Source organism: Thermobia domestica, chromosome 12 (genome assembly GCF_964235325.1).
Source record: "Thermobia domestica chromosome 12, izTheDome1.hap1.1, whole genome shotgun sequence".
NCBI classification, from domain to species: Eukaryota; Metazoa; Arthropoda; class Insecta; order Zygentoma; family Lepismatidae; genus Thermobia; species Thermobia domestica.
In genome coordinates, this window is record NC_137465.1 from 139,553,392 (window position 1) to 139,573,813 (window position 20,422).

General features: G+C 35.3%; 2 protein-coding genes across 2 annotated transcripts in view; one reads left to right on the forward strand and one right to left on the reverse strand.

Annotated features, from left to right (window-relative positions):
* The window catches only part of LOC145666680 (uncharacterized), a 346,326-nt gene that overhangs the window by 234,215 nt on the left and 91,689 nt on the right, over nt 1-20,422 (reverse strand). The window lies entirely within an intron of this gene.
* Nucleotides 1-20,422, forward strand: part of LOC145666679 (lysosomal alpha-glucosidase-like) — a 59,753-nt gene that overhangs the window by 2,338 nt on the left and 36,993 nt on the right. The window contains exon 2 of the mRNA XM_081734153.1: nt 851-1,010. Coding sequence (XP_081590279.1) covers nt 851-1,010 — 160 coding nt within the window. The remainder of the gene's footprint in view (nt 1-850; nt 1,011-20,422) is intronic.

The following is a 20,422-nucleotide window of genomic DNA, read 5'->3' on the forward strand; positions in this document are numbered from 1 at the left end:
AGTATTGAGTTGAGTTGATTTTGAGTTTAATGTCCCTTCCAGCACAAGGCTATATGAGACGGAACCTACTGATTAACATGGAATCCGAATCACATGAGCTCCCACCGGGACTCGAACCCGGGTCTCTCACGTCAAAGGTGCGTACGCTAAGTCATGTCAAATGTTATTTTAATTAGTTCAGTAACTACAGACTGAAGCGATCAAACAGGAACTGACATTTACTTTTGTATAGTGTAATACATTTATGAATTGCATTAGTAACAAGTAGAAACTAAAAATAAAAGCAAATTTTATATTCAAAAATAAATATACTTGACATGGTTATCTGAAAATGTGAACCAAAAGTATGTTCTTTCTCTTCATGCTCCATGATGTTGTATTAGAGATTGAAAAAAAAATAGTGTATGATTCAAATAGAAATTAAATACGTCCTTTCACAACAAATTTGGAATTCAAATAATGCCATTTTATTATTAACAATATCATGGAGGATGAAAAATAAAATTACTTTTAGTGCACTTCTAAAAAACATGTTATTTAATTTTTTAAGGGGTGCAATTAAATTAATAAATTGGATTGAATAAACTAATTAAAATTAACTAAATGTTGAGGATAGTTCTGTAAATGAGTTAACATGAAAAAATTAAATATTACCTGCATGTTACAAGTTTTGCTATATAGTTTTAGTATTTTTTTTTTTTTTAAGAAATAAGAGTAAAAAATATAAAATGAGGTGTAATTGCTCGACCATCAACAACATTAATCCGAATTCCATCAACGTTATTAATAATGAAATCAATATGTTCCAATTATTTTAACTAATTTTGACATTTTTCTTCTTCTTTTTAAGGAATGTCAGCATGGAGAAGGCATTTGCTTCTACCAAAACTAACAGTTCTGCTTATTATTCTCATCATGGCAGCTGTTGTTCCTATGGCTATTTTCACTGCGTTTCTTTCCGAAGAAAAAGACTTACCTTTTGGTACTTGTCAGGTCAATCCAGATTACAGGTAAGAACATCTCTTGATTAATGTATACCAAATAAATAATTATTGAAATGTAAAAACAGGTCCGTATCCAGGGGGTCTTGGGGGCCGGGCTCCCCCTAAAATTTGCTGCCCCCTAAAATTTTCAAAGTAGGTTTGTAAATGAACTATAATATGGTGATGAGTGGTTGGATCGTTACCCTTCCTACATTTTTGGTCTGGCTACCGGCCTGTGTAAAAATTAGTGTAATGTGTGTATACCTAGGTATATTTCATATTTTAAGTAATGTTAATATCGTATATTAACCTATTTATTATGCAGAGTTAATACATACTGGATTATTACAAATAATTGACCCGATTTCATAAATTCACTGTAACATTATTATTGGAATATTTTCACAAAACTTTGCACTCATACTGAAAAGCAAAAAGTTTTTTTTATATCATGTTTGCTTCTCATTTGTGCCACGAGAGCGTAGCAGTGAGCATTTATTCAAGATGGCGCCAGACTCTGAGAAATCTTATGTTGTGCTCGAGTTTCATTCACATTAATCTCTCCTAACAGTGCAACGACATTTCCAAACGAAGTTGAACAAAAAAAACACCAACTGCCAAATCCATTTGGCGATGGTATGCACAGTTTACAGCTTCAGGATGCCTCTGTAAAGAGAAATCAATTGGTTGGCCTACAGTGAGAAACTTTTGAGCACGTGCGAGTGAGTTTTGCACGAAGCCCACAGAAGTCGACAAACAGAGCAAGCTGAGAGCTGAAGATTCCACAACCTACCGTTTGGGAGATCTTACGCAAACGATTGAAGCAGAAGCATTACCGCTTGCAATTGCTATAAGCCCTAATGACAAAGTCACATGCTTTGAATTTTTGGCATAGTTGCAACAACTTATGGAAGAATATGTGCTTTGTGAGAAACTTATCTTCAGTGATGAAGCAACATGTTTTGTAAATATCAGTAAAAAAATCTTTTTGAGTTTTTCAAAACGTCTGCAACGTTTTGTGACAATATATCCAGAGCTCCTTCGTCGCCATGCGGTTAGCGTACGCGCCTTTGACGTGGGAAGCCCGGGTTTGATTCCCAGCGGGAGCTCACGTGGTTTGGATTCCACGTTAATCAGTAGGTCCTGTCTCATGTATCCCTGTTGCTGAAAGAGACGTTAAACAAAAAATTAACTCAACAATATGTCCAATAATAAAGCTACAATGAATTTATAAAATTGGGTCAATTATTTGTACGGTAACACATGTACACCACGTAAACGAGTTTGGTTTATGGAGTAGTATTTTCGCAATCAATATTAAAACTGCAAATGGTAGTAGATTTCTGTTTATACTGTTTTTGGTCTATACAGAAGTGATCAACGTGAAAAGCGGAAATGATTGATTTGTACCACTTCCGGTTTAAATATACCTCTATCAATGAATTCGGTTTCGAACTTTTGACCATCTCCCGACCAAAATGATAGTAATCCATGAAATAGTGTTGACATTTGTTGCCTCGAAGACCGACAGAAACATACATATTTTTTTTATAAGAAGTAATCCAAGGAATTCTTGTGAGAGGATGAACTACAGACATCAAAAGGAATTTACTTTTTTTTTTTTTTTTTTTTTTGCAATATAATTATTGTACCTCAGCATATTAGGCGTAAGTCAGTGGGGAAAATGTTTAATTAAAATTGCCTTTTACGGCTGTGGGAAAAATTTCATTAATTTCAATTCCCACAGACACATTCCTGATTAAATCTCTTGTCGAAATAATTTTTACTTTTTCCTCCTTTTTTGATCATACCGGCCAGGTAATTGAAATGGGATAAGTAGGCTTTTAGCATTTCATTAATACATGCGTGTGTGCAGGGGAGCGGGACTTGAGGAGGTTGTCTGTTTTGATTTGATATTTGTTCCATGATAACTTCCTTAAAATCTATCCGAATTTAATTCTACGTACAATATGCTTTTCTCTCAGCTGCTCATAACAAGGATGAAAAATATAATGTGATAAGATAACAATTGTCCATGATAAAAATTATTGATTTTGATTGAATATGACGTATATCTTCTTTGAGCGTATGCAATCGTTCACATCGCTTGAGATTGAAATTTGTCTCAAATAAATGGGTGAATCTACCTACTTAGAAAATGATCCAATATAAGTTTCTCAAAAGTTATCCAACGTTCGTGTAACAGTTTTTGTTAATGTTGCCAAATTGTGGTCCGAGGCTAACAGAGACAAAACGGTCATGGCGCTAATAAATGATGTGGTGGAGTGAAGAAAGTGGATGGTAATGAAAAAAACGTACACACGGTGTTTGTCCACCACAAGGCCCACTTGGCGCGATTTGGGATCGAATGAAAGACAATATACCTCAGTAGCGAGCGCTCTACTACTGAGCCATTGCAGGTCCTAATTACCTCTACTGATTATGGTTGTAATTAGTCAAAGAAAAAATGACAAATTCGCTTCAGCTGAAAAAAATGTTAAACAATAACTTGCCTTTTAAAAATGTAAACTTTTAATTACCTAAATATATATGGCGTGCGCTTTCTTTGAAGTTCACAATGGGGCCTATTATTTGAATTTATTCGTAAATATAAGTAAGTATAATTTTCATAAATAAATATATAAATATAAAGTAGTATTCTTTTTAAAAACTTCTTCAATGGCATGAGTAGATCAAGAAAGTTTAGGTAGTACAATTTTTCTCTTATTAAACTGACTAAATTCACTCGTTTTGCAGAGAAAACATTAAATAGATACCCCTATGTTTCGTTGCACGTTTTTGCATCCTTTCTCAATGTCATTACCTGTTTACACTTCTCGAAACTTTATTTATTTATTTGTTTGCTCCTATTGTGCATATCACTTCTATAATAATATAAAGGAGCACCGAGCTTATGCAACGTCACTTTTGTTTCAACAGTCCCGTTAGGTATTGAATAGAAACTAAAAAGAAGTGGTAACATTACGCTGACCAATCATGGGTATCACCAATCGATGTTGTTGAGTGCTTTTGGGTTTTGGGATTTAGATTTCTGGACTTTCGGCATCATACTATGAATACTATGATCATGATATGAAGAATTTCGAATAGGAGAAAAGTTACAAGGGATTGAAAACTATTTTAAAAATATTTTGTTTCAAAAAACTGCGTAACACATTCAATTTAAGATTTAGGAATAAGATTTCTAGGCTTTCATCTGAGGCCATGTCAGCCCGTCACGTATGAGGGATGACATCCCTCGGCTATCACACTATCTGGGGGAAGGGAAGGAAGATAGGATTGGGGAAAGTAGGAAACGGCCTGGGATCTATATGTTAGGTACCATCCCGGCATTTGCCTGGTGTAAGTGAGGAAAACCTCATTCAAAATGGCTGACCTGAAGAAGCTTTTTACGCTTTTTCGACCGAGTGCTCCAATTTTCTACTTAGTGGCCGCATGAATTAGTTAATTTGGGCTTTAGTGTTCAGTTCAGCATCGAGGCTACATGAGAAGTGGACCTACAGCTTAAGTTAACCACACGAGCTCCCGCCGGGAATCGAACTCGCGGCTTCCACGTATGCTAATCATATAGCCATGAAGCTTACTTAGTGACCGCCTTGTTTAATCAAAATTTTGCACTTAAAATTCCTAGTTCTAGGCATGACTTTGCTTTTTGAAGCTTAAAATTAACTTCAGTTAGTTGCCATTGGAAGGGTAAAGGTATGAATTCACGGAACTTGAATAATTTCACTAGTTCTTCACTGTCAAGAACTCATCCAAAACAAGGCATATTGCAGAAATTATTTAACTCTCAAAAAACATAGTTAATAATTTAACAACTTAAAGCTTACTAAATTTTATGACTTTCTTCAATAATATACTTCAACATTTTATACCATATATAATGAACCATATTAAATTAGGAATTTATTTTCAAAAATGAATAGATTTTATTCTTATACAATTTTCATGATACATAGAAACTTATTTTTCTGAAACAATCATTACAGTATACCTCGAATAACGCGTTTAATTGCTTCCAAAAAAAAAAAAAAGTCCGCGTTGTTTGAAGTCTACGGGACATTTAAATAGAATTTTTCATCGTAATAAGGTTATTAAGCAATTTAGGAATTTAGGACAATAAACCATTTTTAAAATTAAAAATATTTATTTTATAAACTAAATGATACAGGAAATCGTTTTAAACTAAAGTTGTAAAAGCACTTGTTCTATACAATTGTTTTGAAACAAAAATATTTTTCAATAATATATGAAAAAGGTAATCTCTCAGTGTTGCGTCCCACATTTATGCCCTGTAGGTTAAAGCAGGCGGATGATTTGTCAAAATGAATAATTATGTAAGAATTGGTGGGATGAGAATATGGGAGGAAATGGAGAACCCCGAGAAAACTCACTGACAGACGATATCCACCACAAATTAGCATAGCCTGGAATAGAACCAGAGATCGGCAATGAGCCCTCTACCACTGAGACACCACGCATACTACATAATTGTAAACAAGGATATTATAAAATAGAGGATCTGCCCTTACAACAAAATCATGAAGCTATACGTCATAGTTTCGCCACCCCTACTCCGCCACCCTTTCGCCACCTCTAATATGTACAGAAAACGTTATATTTGAAAAAGTAGACTATTATGAAATAGCCACCAACGTTACACTCATTATTTAAAGTGCTTATATATGAAGCTTGAACCTTGAGCTTCATGAAGCGGATCGTCATCGTCAGGAAGGAGTGGGGTTAAGTCGGGGTGGGGTTTCATTTATTATTCATGTGATAATCCTTCATCTGCATGTTCTGTGCCTAATCTTTCAGTTGTGAATATTCCTGCTGCCTAATCTTTCAGTTGCGAATACCGCTGCTGGATTCGTGGATCGTTTATATGAGAGTTGACACAGGATGAACAGTGGACATCTTCCAGAAATGGATGTGCACCATTACGTCCTAGCTTTAATGCTAATCCAGTGTTTTATTTACATTTTGGATAAAATCTTAAAACCTAAAACAAATATATAAAAATAATTTAAAAAATATTTTTAAAATGCGCACCATTTTATTTGCGACTTCTTTCTGGTTTCTAACAGCAGTTAAGCTTTTTCTCTATAACGTACATAAACTTTTTCCACGTCGTGTGCTTATTTGTACTGACCCAAAAAGCGTTAGGGATACTGAAACCCTGCACAATGTATTCTTTAAACATCTTGAGATATATCAAAAGCTATAACAACAAACTGTGTCGTTGTTGTCAGCTAGCTGCCAGCACACGTCGGCATTTGGGAAAACGAGTGTGCTGATACATCAACCAAGAACGCCGCATTGGCAGATGTTGCACTAGATCACTCTCTTTGGTCTCGAGTCTACGTAAATATTTCGTCCAATGGATGCACTCTCAATAGCAAGTGAATTGGAGCTAGCGGTCATAGGCGATCGTTTTCTCAGCTTTATTCGCACGATTTAACAGGAGGAATTTTCGTTTTAGATTTTCTCTATTATGAGATTCTGCTGTTATTTTTGGGAAATTTTCTCATTATATATTTTAGATTTTGTTAATTATTCCTTTATTCTTTTCGCAAACTTTGTTTAATTTTAATAGTATTCTATCTTAATTTGTAGATCTTATATTTGATTTACACATTTTTGAAGCTTTATTGTGATTTTTTAATGCAACTTGTGTTGGTTATTAGGTTTGTCATGACTGACAAATAGTCCAGCTGCTGATGATCCCATTCAACTTAAACCAATCAATCTTTAAAGCATTCATCTTCCTAAACATGAAATAATAGCAGACAGGCAAATTCTAGCCTTGGACTTTGGTCACAGGAATGTACATCCACGTAACTTATCTTTTAATTCTGAGAATAAAATCTTAATATGAAATTCTCACGTTCAAGAATGCACATACACGTACGATATTACAGAAATACGGTAGGTCTTTAACCTTGAGCTTACCAGCAGGTAGCCTTATAAACTATTGCACAGATCTAGCAACTGACTTGGAGATTTTCTCAACCCTCGAATAGCAACTTTGGTTCAATGTCAAATTGTAAGAACTACTTGGAAAAAAAGAAAATGCCATAGTTTCAAACCGACAAATAGTCGAAACCAGATAAAAAGAGTATTTTATTTTTTATTTATTTTTTGCTCTGTATTTTACTGTTACTGTTTTTGTTAAATAGCTTAGTCTATATGACTTCAGTATTTTGCTAAATGGAAGTAGCACTGTATCCCAACGATTCTAATTTCCATCTCGTGCAACGAGACGTGGCTTGTCTATGAGTCGTTCAGTCAGTTACATTAGTGTTCTATGAAATCGACCGTTAGTATCATCTAGAGGAATAGTGCTGGATGGAAACAGTAAAACTCGTACCATTATACTGACTGTCTATGTTAGGACTTCTCAGTGAAAGTGCCAAAAATAATGGCATTCGATTGTCAGAACTATCTTGATCTTGAGCGACACTATCAATTAAAGTGATGGTGTATTATCAGCTACAAACTCTTCAGCTCACTTCAATCTTCAGTGACAACGGTACCTAAGTACTGCTTTTAATGCAAATGCATCACAATACAATGAGTCCAGAATACGGAGCGATGTTTCAGATTTATGAAAACTAACTTGGCGTCCTTACCAGTTTCAGAAATACTGTGACGCCACCAGCGATTACGTTCGATGAGCAAGTTCTGTTTGTTATATTTCGCCCTTCATCTCACTTTCCACTGAAGCGCAGTTATACCAAGTCTGTTCTATTCTTCTTGACAAACTTTCCAAAAACCATCGCGTTTGTGACAATCAATTGTCCAACACCCGTATCAACATCGGGAATTCAGAAAGACCAACAGGAAACGCATCACGGGGTTCACATGAATGTCTGTATAAGGTGCTTACCCTGGCGAATAATACCGTGAAATAAGTTGTCTTGAATATCATGGCAGTATAGTGACTCCAAAATTATTAGTCTCGTGATAAGCTACATTAATTTTACCCTTTTCGTTCACTCACCGTAAGACTCGCCAAGAAAACATTTCGGACATTCATATACTCAATCAGAACGATCTCTGTAATCATGGGCACGATAGAAGATGGCCCTTTTTCCATCACATTCATATATATATATAGGCTATATATATATATATATATATATATATATATATATATATATATATAACCAATGTCTCGTCCAGAGCTTCGTTACTCTTATGGGGCGTTTACACTTAGTCGATTTAGTCGCACGACTAAATCGACTCGCTGCATTTGCCACTAAATCGAAGCAACTAGGCCGAATCAGATTGATGGATATGTTCAATTATTTCAACCACAGAAAATAGAACGTCTTTTAATTCAGTTGCCAGTCGATTAGTCGCCTTCGATCAACAAGCGATTAGGTTGAAGTCCCGTTTACACGGTCGATTAAGTTGAAAGTGACGTCAATTCAACTGAATCGAACGCAAATCGACTAAGTGTAAACGCCCCATTACCTGTTCCTCGAGATAACGTTAGTACAGCTTTCGACTGTTTGTCTGTTTGAGATGTTACAAAAAAAATTATTGAGACCACAGTGGCTCATTGGTAGAGCACACACCTCTTATATATGTGGTCCCGGCTCGATCCCACTTTCACTAAGTGGACTTTGTGCTGGACAAACACCACATGTGTGAGTTTTCTCAGCGTCCTCCCATTTCCTCCCAATTACTTCATTCCACAATTTCAGACATTCTCGTCATCATCAGTGTGTAATCATAGGACTTAAAGCTGCAAATTTTATTTCATTCATTTCAAAAAATAATTAAGATTTTTCTGATCCTAAGTTTGAATTTCGTAGAAATAATCATAACTATGTTGAAAAGAAAATAGATATGAGAAGTATTTTTCAGTCTTTAGTTAGGACAAAAAGTATTTAGTTTTAAGATTTCAATCGAAAATTTCATAGGAAGGTTGAAATGTAATATTTTTATTCCAGCATTGAAGCTTATGACGCTGGGCCTACTGTATAAAGTGAGATCAGAATCATTTACTCGGATTTGTATCCGAGTCAAGTGTTCCACCAGGAATCGAATCCGAGACCATACGCACAGAAGATGCATGCGAAAACAAGGAACCCTAGGTATCTATCATGGCCTGATATTCATGAAACTTTGTATATAGAGAGAGTGCATCGGGAAAATCGCACAGCCAAAATTGTAACTGCAATGTCCAGGACGTTGGGACACTAGAGCTCGAGAAAGATCAAAAATTGAACGTCAATACATTGACATGGCGAGAAAATGCTGTTTTTCTTTAAAACTGGTCACTGTAATGACATGAAATGAGCATACATGGATACGTGATGGTAGATATGACTTGTTAAAAGTGATAAAAAGAATATCTGCAATGTTAAAGAGACCATGTTAAGGATGGTGCGAATGGTGTAAAGGAAAAGAGGGTCATGTGATGTATCAATTTGAACTAATTAGACGCAAAAACCTGTTGGTGAAGTCTGTTGTGGGATTACATAATTTATGTGCTTCTGGTAGAGTGGTTTGGGCACAAGATTAGCAAAGTGTATCTCATGACACTCGAGAAAATGTAGGGTATGCAGCGCTATGAGTGAGATCAGTGTAACTAGAAAAACAGAGCGAAATGTGATTGTAGCACTACTTGATTTGTGTCAGAGAGAAATGTAATTGGTGTGCATGGGCTGATATGACGTGTTCAATCTTCATAACAATGCCAATCTTCATAATAATGGGTAGTATGAATTTACAAATGTAATAAACTGGTATTACCAAACCACATTATAAGTACAGGTAGTTGTGCTTTGCAAACGTGATATTCTTGCTTTGCTATTGGTAATCCCACCCACTTCATTTGCACCACGTGTCTGGGTCAAATTGGTTTTACTTTATGCGAAAATGGCATCTAGTTGTTCCCCGACCCCGTGAAGATCAGTCAATGAACTGACAGTGAAATGTATTGGATTCAGAAGCCACAATAATATGGCGGGAGGACAAAGTAGGATATCGAATGAATGAAACGAGTAAATTTCGGTGTGAAAAATTAATCTCTCTGACACTGAAGCATTTGACAACGTCGCTTTTCATCCTCAAGACAACATTTGGCAGGTCGCAATGGCGTTGCTGGCGTCAGAGCAAAGATATCGCCTTTCAGTTCCAATATACTTTCACACTACAATGTATACATTTGTAATATAATTTGTCATCAGCAAATAAATTCTATAAACAAAATTTTCTTGTTGTCGTCTTTTTTATAGAACAATCCTGTTTCTGATTTCTGTTCGAATTAATGGAAATATAATAAATAGTTACAAGTATATGCCAACCATGAAGATTGAACACGTCATATCAGCCAATCCACACCAATTACATGTTCTCTCTGACAAAAATCAAGTAGTGCTCTGTCTTTCTAGTTACACTGATCCCACTCATAGCGCTACATACAATACATTTGCTCGAGTATCATGAGATACACTTTGCTAATCTTGTACCTAAACCACTCTACCAGAAACACAGGAATAATGGAATCCCACAACAGACTTCACCAACAGGTTTTTGCGTCTAATTAGTTCAAATTGATGCATCGCATGATCCTCTTTTTCTTTACATCAATCGCACCATCTTTAACATGGCCTCTTTCGAGATGGTGGATATTCTTTTTATCACTTTTAACAGGTCACATCTACTATCTCGTATCCTCATTTCGCTCCTTTGGTGTCGTTACAGTGGCCAGTTTTAAAGAAAAATGGGCATTTTCTCACCATGTCTTTAATGTACCGACGTTCAATTTATGATCTTTCTCGAGCCCTGCTGTCCCAACGTCTTGGACACTGCAGCTACAATTTTTGCTGTGCGATTTTCCCGAAGCACTCTCTTTGATAGATCGATCAAGTTTTCATGAACCTTGGGCTCTGATACATACCTAGGGTTCCTTGTAAGCGTACGATCAGGAAGGAGCACTCGATTCACTTTATAGAAAAAAATAAATCAATAAAAACAATTGGAAATTACTTTATAAGGCTTTGTCACGGATGACAACTACATACTTATTAATTTCAAATTTTATGTATGTATTTGAGGATATTGGTAGGTATACATACATACATACATACATATATGTACTCCCATGCGCAAAAAAAATTGCGCGTATACTGTAACTGAAGATTTTTCGTATTTATTCCATTTTCCTTACGTTTATAGGTAAAATTCAGTTATTAGTATGTGGAGATAATAGAAAGCAATCCATCTAAGGAAATATTTCCAAAAAATATAATAAAATAATAAAAATATAAGCAAAAAACAAAATTATGCTCGGTTTTGTGTATACTGGCAACGATGATTTCTAGGGATTTTTTCAGTAGCAGAGCATGATTGCGGAGGGAATTCAGTAGGGGAGTCGAGGAGTTGGATCAAGGATCAAGGATAGTGGACTAAAATGTTGCATTTATTGGTTAAAACCTAGTGTGTAGACTGCCTACGAAATATAAATTAGCTTCTGTAACTAAAATGTCGTACGAAAATATAGAATTAAACAGAAAAACTCTTATCTTAAGGTTCGAAGCGATACGGACCATGGTTATGAAGATTATGTCTTTTAAAAAAAAATAGCCAACACCACGTAACCTCAGTGGTTAGGTGGATAGAGTGGCGGACTTGTAGTTATTTCATTGTTTTGACACCACATCGAATCCCATCCCATCGCATCCAATTTTTTTTTTTTTTTTTTTTTTTTTTTTTTTTTTACAAAACATTATAGGAAGTGTATAATTTTGATGTTAATAAGAACCGAAACAATATAATAAGGAAATAATTTATTGATAGTATCCTTTAATCGACGTATTTATTCTGTATTAGAATACGTGTACTATTGGAAACAGTTATTGTTTTCAGTTTATAGTCTTGTATGTTACTTCCCGTTCTTGAACATCAGACAATTCACTTCGGGTTTGTGTGTCTGGAACAGGAAAAAGAACATACGCGACCTTGACAGCCTATGCAGTCTTACCCCTTGTTACATCGACCTGATGTTAAATTATCGTTTATGTGTGTGTGTGCTTGTGTTTTTTGCTTTTTAGAGTATTGACTTCCTCTATCTTTTTTTTTTTTTTTTCATATCCACAAGTGCAAGAATGCTTTCGTTGAACGTAACTAAATTATACAGATCTATGTATGCGGAACACGAATATTTCCAAAAGATAGCATGAATATGAACGATAATCATACCATATTTCTACATTATATAGTAGCGTGAAAAACTGATATTAAAATGATATAACACACAGGCATAAGCTTTTTTTCTAGCATGGCAACACATTAAACGTAACTCATTAAATTTTGGGAATTACAAATTATCACCTTACGTGTCGTTGTATTCCTATTCTTTTTCACGTTCAAGCGACGAAAGAAGAAATTGTAGTAATAGTGATAAAAATCGAATTCGAGATTTCAATGACTTCAAGTTTCATGTCCCCACATATCGAAAAAGTTATTTTGATGTCTGTCCATCTGTTCGTTTGTCGGTTCATCACGCTTTTACATGCATTCAAATAGAAGCCATACTGTTCGACGTATCTGGACCGAATTCTAGACGAATTTTTTATAACACTTTATCGTTTCGAATTCTATATCCTCCGACACCTAAAAATAAGGGTAGTTTACTGATGAATGAAAATTTAAAATAATTAAATTGTTTCAAAAACAGCTGTAAAGATTTTGCTTATTTTTTTACAAGTATAGTATGAATCATTGCTCTGAAAAAAAAATACATAAGGTGTAATTTACTGTATGGGATGCTTCTTTTCGAATAATTTTCTCAATCACATTTCATAAATAATTGTATCATTAATAACCTAACAATATGACACAAATCGTTCGTCCTGTAAACATTCAGAAGGAGTAGTTTACTCTTCTCCAACGATTTTCCCATTAACACCTGACGCAATTTTGTTCATATTTCATAAATAAATGTTACATAAATAACCTAACGATATGGTATAATTCCATCATCCTAAAAAGCTAGAAGTGGTATATTACTTTTCGGAGCAAGTAATTACCCTACGATTACCCTACGATTTTGTCGAGAATGACTCTGGCAATTTTGTTCGTATTTCATAAATAGCATAACTCGTTTGTCCTGAAAAGATACACAAGGGATATTTTATTCTTCGGGATGACTTTTTTGACGATTTCGCAGAAAGTACTCAGAAGCTTTTGCTCATAGTTCACATACAATTATTTCCTTAATAATTCTAATATATGGCATATGTTATTTCTAACAGAAATATGACCAATTCTGTTACTTTACCTTACTTTTGGACATAAGTTGCTTTGAACAAAGTTTTCCAAAACACATTATTTTATTCGCATTTCCCAAATAAATGTTTCAGTAATAGCTGCAGCCTAACACGAGTCAGTTTAAGAAATTCGAGCGAGAAAAATCATTGCGTTTCATCCGTACCCATTCTTAAATATGGGGGGCGCGGTGGCTCAGTGGTAGCCGGTGGGTGTAGCCGAAATGTCTGAGGCGTTAAGCTGATGATCGTAAGGTGAAGCCCATTGGGGGTTCGAGTCCCTCTGAAGAGCAAGGGTGGAATTTTAACTGTCCTCGATGTTTCTGTGTTCGTGTCCCTGTCGTGTCCAGTAGTCCTGAGAAGTGGTTAAAATAGAAAAAAATAGTCACGAAGTTAAAAAAAAAGTGGTAGAGTGTTCACCTCTGGTGCTTGGGGTCCCGGGTTCGATCCCAGTCCCCGCCAAGTGAACTTTGTGGTGGACAAACACCGTGCTCGTGGGTTTTCGCGGGGTTCTCCCACTTTCTTCATTCCACCATTTCACTCATCTCTCATTATCACCGTCTCCTTTAGCCTAATCGGCATAACCGTGGGACGTAAAACTCGAAGATTTCATTTCATTTTCATTCTTAAATATATTTTTAAATGTTACACCTAATCACAATTTTCCTAACAAAATCGAAACTTCTATTTAAATGTGCCTTGTTGTGGCCAAATGGTTCAAGTGCATTGGTTCTGGATTTGATTCCCGGTGAGAGTTAGTGTATTTTTATACAACGTTAAGGTATAGGTAATAAGTAGGTGCAAAGAGAAAAGTGTTTAAACAAGCTTAACCAAGCTAATGAATAATACAAAGAAATAATACAATATTACGAAATTATAGAAGAAACGTTGTTAATATTAGATATTTGCTTGTGAGATATCCAAACGATGACTGTCAACTCCAAAGGTAAAAAAGTAAAACATCCAATACCAGGTTAATCAGTGGTCTCTAGGTAAAGCTATCCTACTAGGAAGTGATTGAGATACCAAAAAATGTTGTAATCGCTGAGAGACATGTTAGGAGCATACATTGGGTGAGAGACTTTAACTCATGAATAGTCTGCACCTTTTGTTGGTGTATTGAAGTGCGTAGGTGGTGTGTGTTTGGCCCATCGGGTTCCTTTGTTGTTAGTCGCAGCTTTCTAGACCGGATGCAGTTATTCCCGGTAGAAAATACAAGAAAATATACATTTCTATTACTATTAAAGTAAATAATTACACTCATTCCCTCAATGTGACACTTGTTTGTTTAACTGTATACAGACAGCTGATCCGTGGAAGAATCGTTCATAATAATAAATAAAATAAACTCGACAAATATTCTTGTAAATAATAGGTAAAAGTTTGCGTCACACTGTTCATTTTGCTGGGCACGCCAGTGTGCCCCGTTATCCGGTTGTGGCAAACTGGAATATAGGGTATGGCTTTCTAATTTTTCCCAACTATTTTAACTGCTTCAATTGAAATGAATTTATAATGATAAGAGAGTGAATTTAATCTTCTTACCCTTCGATTTAGAAATAAGGTCCGCTAGAATTGTATATATAAAAAATAATAATACTCAGAATTTTATAGAGTAGTTTGTTTTATTCGAAATGACATACTTCCTGCAACTGTTTGGGTTGGAATTATTTGAAGTCAAATCTTTAAGTTTTACGACCCACGGTTATACCGGCTAGGCTAAAGGACACGGTGATGAGAAATGAATGCAATGGTGGAATGAAAAAGTGGGAGAAAACGGAAGAACCCCGAGAAAACCCATGCACATGGTGTTTCTCCACCATAAAATTCACTTGGTGCGAGCTGGGGTCGAACCAAGGATCCCATGCACCAAAGGTGAACGTTTTATCACTGAGCTACCGCGGCCCCTCTGAAATGATTTATATTAGAGAGTGACTACTTTATGAAAACTTGATATCGAACACATTTGTTTAAAAATACCAGCTTTTTGAGAAATATTGCTTAATATTCAGAAAAACCTGTCAATAAAATAATAATAATAATAATAATAATAATAATAATAATAATAATAATAATAATAATAATAATAATAATAATAATAATAATAATAACTATTATTATTATTATTATTATTATTATTATTATTATTATTATTATTATTATTATTATTATTATTATTATTACTAGCAGCGTTCACCCCGCTTCGCTGGGGTCACCCCGGAACGCAATAAACTTTGTTACTTAGATAATTTTTACTTTTTCGCTTTCAAGTGATATGATAAAAACCATAGAAGATTGGAGTAAATGTTAACATTATATCGCCTGTCATTTATGTTAACCCGCCGAGTGACACGGTCATGTGGGTTGCATATAAATACGGTTAGATTTAGCTATGATGAGCTAACAAAGGATTTGTACGTTATGGACACTTGAATGGTCAATTATCTCAAGACACTGGTAATTGAAAATTAAAGTGATATGATAAAAACCATCTAGGGTCCAAATCTTAATAACCCCCCAAAAATGAAAGAAATTGCTTCAGCCGTATTAGCGTGATGAGCTAACAAAGGATTTGTACGTTCTCTTTTATATATATAGATTAATTAGCTTAAATTAAAAACTCTCTGGACCTAGTGCATTGGCACAATTCCACGAATTAAAAAGAATGTGTTTACTTCTCATGTAAGTGTAGAAGGACTTAATCCCTGTTGCTTTCAATATACGAAGAAAGTGTCCAACTTTCAAATGATATGCTACATAAAATGCCCTATGCAACATAATGTAGTATAGAGTCATCATTTCAGGTTGCCTAAAGAACACTTTCGTTTTAGCAAGAAAGGAAGAAAATAGAAAATACTGAGTTTTAACCTAATAGAAAGTTTGCAGATTTAAGGGAAAATGCACAGAGTTGTTGGATATAAAATGTAGTTCGGATTAATGGAGTAAGACACCATAAATAGTTTATTGTTTGAAATATACTGGGAGTGACCAAGCCATTACATATGGGAATATCGAAAGAGATACGTTAATGGTGTTAGTTGCAAACTGTTTTAGAAATGAAAAATTTAAGGAAATCTCTAAAACTCTGATATCACATATCCAAGTTGACTGACTGTTAAGTAAAACTGTTAAATCTGAGTAAAGCAAAAAAAAAAAAAAGTATTAATGACGTGTGTTACAGTTTCAGACATATCATTCTCATATCAAAACTACGATAGAAATAAATTATGAATAAAGGTGAATTCACAGTTCTGGAATACCAACAAATGATTTTGTTAGATGTAAATTTTCGGAAAACTTTTTTAATAAGGCGATTTATTTTTTTGTTTGTTTATTAGCTTCCCCATGCCGTAAACGTCGCCAACTCCTAGTGGCCCACTTGCCGGTAAATGGCGATCGTCGATATAGCGACGCGTCGAAGGATTGCCGCTAGTGTGCCACTAGTGGCAGGGTTTCGTCGAGTCAAAGCAGATATCTAGAATCGGGGGTATCGGGAAGAAAATATTTGCAACCCATCGCATTGACAGCAGAGGAAGATATCGAACTAACGGACAACGAGGAAGTTGAAACAATAATTAAGAAACTAAAAACTATAAAAGCTCCAGGATTGGATGGTATGCTGTAGTAAATGAGATCTACAAAAATAAAAAGGATATTTGGACTCCATATCTAACAAAATTGTTCAACACCCTACTTAAGAAGCAGATATTTCCCTCGTTGTGGAAAGAATCGAAATTGCTAATTTTGTTAAAAAGTCAGGATAAAGATTTAACAGAAGTGAGTTCTTACCGTCCAATCTGCCTTTTGAGAAACATCTCAAAATTATTAGAAAGGATAATAGCAACTAGAATTCGACGAAAGCATAGAAATATCGAAGATGATAGTTTACAATATGGTTTCAGAAAGGGCAAATCTACGGAAGATGCCTTAAATGCATTTGTGTATCAAGTTAAGGAAAGTAGCATGGAAAGAAAATATGCACTGGCCCTGTTTTTTGACACAGAGGGAGCGTTTGATAACTTATGGACACCATCTCTCATTGAAAGGTTAAAAGAGCTAAATTTATCACAATATTTAGTAAATATAGTTAGGGATTACTTCTTGAATAGACAGATCATCATCCATGAAAACCTGGGAAATATCAAAGTTACTGCACAAAAGGGATGTCCGCAAGGATCGATCTTAGGACCATTGATGTGGGATTTGGAATACCAGCCGTGTTTAGAAAGACTAAACCAATTAGAGGAAACTGAACGAGTAATTGCTTTTGTTGATGATTTGGCTGTAATAATCTCAGCAAACTCTAGAATAGAATTGGAAAGAAAATCAGCACGAATTATAAACGAATTACTTGATTGGTGTGGAAAGTCTAAGCTAAAAATCTCTGAGAGGAAAACGGAATACATGATTTTTGGAAGTAAATTATTAAGAGGACCAATAATTAAAATAGGCAACAGTAAGATCGAGAGGATATCAGTATTTAAATATTTAGGGATTATGATAGACGATAAACTGAATTTTGGAGAGCACATTAATTATGTTACTCAAAAGGGTCATAAAGTAACTAATAAACTCATTTCATTGACTCAAACAAATTATAGGCTACCGAGAAAATTAATTAAGACTTATCAGGAGGTAATCCTAAGCGCCTCGATGAACTATACTTCCAGCGTATGGGCACATTGATTATTAGAGAATAACTCCTTAAAAGCAAAAATAAATCGCCCACAAAGAAACCTTTTAATTCGGCTCATTGGTGCCTTCAGCACGACACCGCACAGCGCGTTGTGTATTTTGATGGGTTTCAAACCAATGTATTTAACAGTAATCCAGAGAGCGGCAACATATTGGTATAAAAAAGAAAATTTAAATAAGACGAAAGAACTTTTAGGGACCAAAGCACAAAAACTCGATGAAATAGAAAGACAAATTCAACAAAAATGGATACAGGACTGGCAAGTAGACAAAACATCAAGAAGATTATTCACGTTTATTCCAGACGTTGGAACGCGACTCAAATGGAATTACTTCAATCCCAACAAAAGACTAATTCATTTCCTAACAGGACATGGTCCCTTTCCAACCTATCTTTATAGACTCAACAAAAAAGAACATGATAGCTGTGAATGTGGAGAACAAGGGACACCTGAACACAGTGTTCTGTGGTGCCCGTTCCTGGAGGAGTACTTGCGAATTCGTGACCAAATTAGACAGAAAGATATAAAAGCTATCTTAGAAGATGGAGAGGATTATAGAATCCTGGCACATGTAGCAGAGGAATACTCAGAACTATGCAGAAAACATTTTACAGAGAAAACACAAACTAAATGAACATAAAATATGGAAAACAGAATGAATGAGGATTCCTCCCTCCTAGACCGAAGGAAACTTCTGGAAGCGCTGGATCTCCGCGCCCCCAGGAAGGAGGTTGAGTGATGGTGTGTGAGTGCCTAGAGCATTCTCGGTCTTTGACTGGTAAGGAACTCTGGATGCTCTTGGAGCGTATGTGTGATGCGATGGTGACGGAATGAGTGTTAAATCTAGAGCCGTGGGAATAAATATACACTAATATGTAATAGAAACAATCATATAAAAATATCCCAATTTTGACATGAAGAATCGGAAATAGAGCATCATCTCGAAGCCGCTTCGCGATTCGGTTACGATAGCGTGTGACTTTCGGTCCGTGGGTACACGGCGGCGGGACACAACTGACCAGGGCCCGCGCTAAGTGCTCCGAGTGTGTCCTGGGCCTCATGTCGATACTCACGGTCCGTTTCTGATGTGTAGGATGAACCGAGATCAATGAATAATACAGCTACATCAACAAATACAGCCATAATCAAAATTTTTAAAAAATCAGTGAACCAACTTTATCGATATGACACTTAAATGCATTATAGAAAAGTGGTGTGTTAGTGAAGTTATGTGTAGTGTAGTGTTTAGTGAAGTGATGTGTATATAGTGATTATTAACCACACAGGGGAAACCGTGACACAGGAGAGGAACGCACATACAGGTGAAAATCATTTAGGTGAGAAACCAAGATTAGGAAGAGTATCAGCAGTCAGCAGTAAGCAGACACCGAAGTTATCAGAGTGTGATAACAGGAATTTTTCGTGTTATTTAATAAACTCTTAAAATCAATAAGACGAAAATAGAAAATGTATGTTTTGGAAATATTAAACAATTGTCAACTTACTATATATGACAATTTAGGTAGTAGCTAGATAGCAATCAAATTTGTTACGTAATACGATAATAAAATTAGGTAGGAATTAGATAGTAATTTAATTCTTGTTTAGTTAGTTAATATTGATTAGATAGCTCAAGTCCTTTTGTTTTTCTTTTCGTTTTTCTTTTTGTTTTTAAAATTTTGTTTTGTTTTATTTGTTGTTCATTGTTGTTGGATGTTGAGTGTTGTGGTCTCGTCCTTCCCACCGTTTTCCTTGTTCCCTGTCTTCTTTCCAATTATTGCAAATAAAGGATGTTGAAAAAGGCTAAAGAAAAACAAAATGCGATGATGATAGCCCGTTTCGGTTAAAGTCTTCAGATGCCGAAACTGAAGAGGCAGATCTAAGCATTAAAAAAAAAAAAAAAAAAAAAAAAATCGGGGGTATTGAAGTTACCACCACGTAAGAACGAGGACTTCATTTTGGTCCGCGCTCGTTTGATTTTTCACGGAAAATCGTAAAGGGGCCAACATGAACTATCACCAGTCATGTGCATGCGGTTATTATTATATATTATTTTTCGCTGACGAATTGTTATTATAAGGAGAATACTTGAACTCCGGGGGTCAAGAGTAACTCCTGCCTTTACATCATGAAGTGAAAAATCTTGAGATGGATGCGTATAATTGTATGAATTTAGTTGGCAACTGTCGCCGATCACTAGCAAGTGAATATGGGAGAACTATGAAAAAAGTAAATAGATACTTGCCATTTTGTTATAAAATTACATGACGAGTGCATTTGATCTGATTCCAAACAGTTATCTTCAAATATACACGGTTAAAGGAGCACTCTGATTAGAAATATTAAAAAGACTTCAACGATTTATCACTCTACAAGCTGTGTCTTCATAGTCGCTTCCGTGTCGAGTTCGGAAGATTACGCAACTAGTAACCCTAAG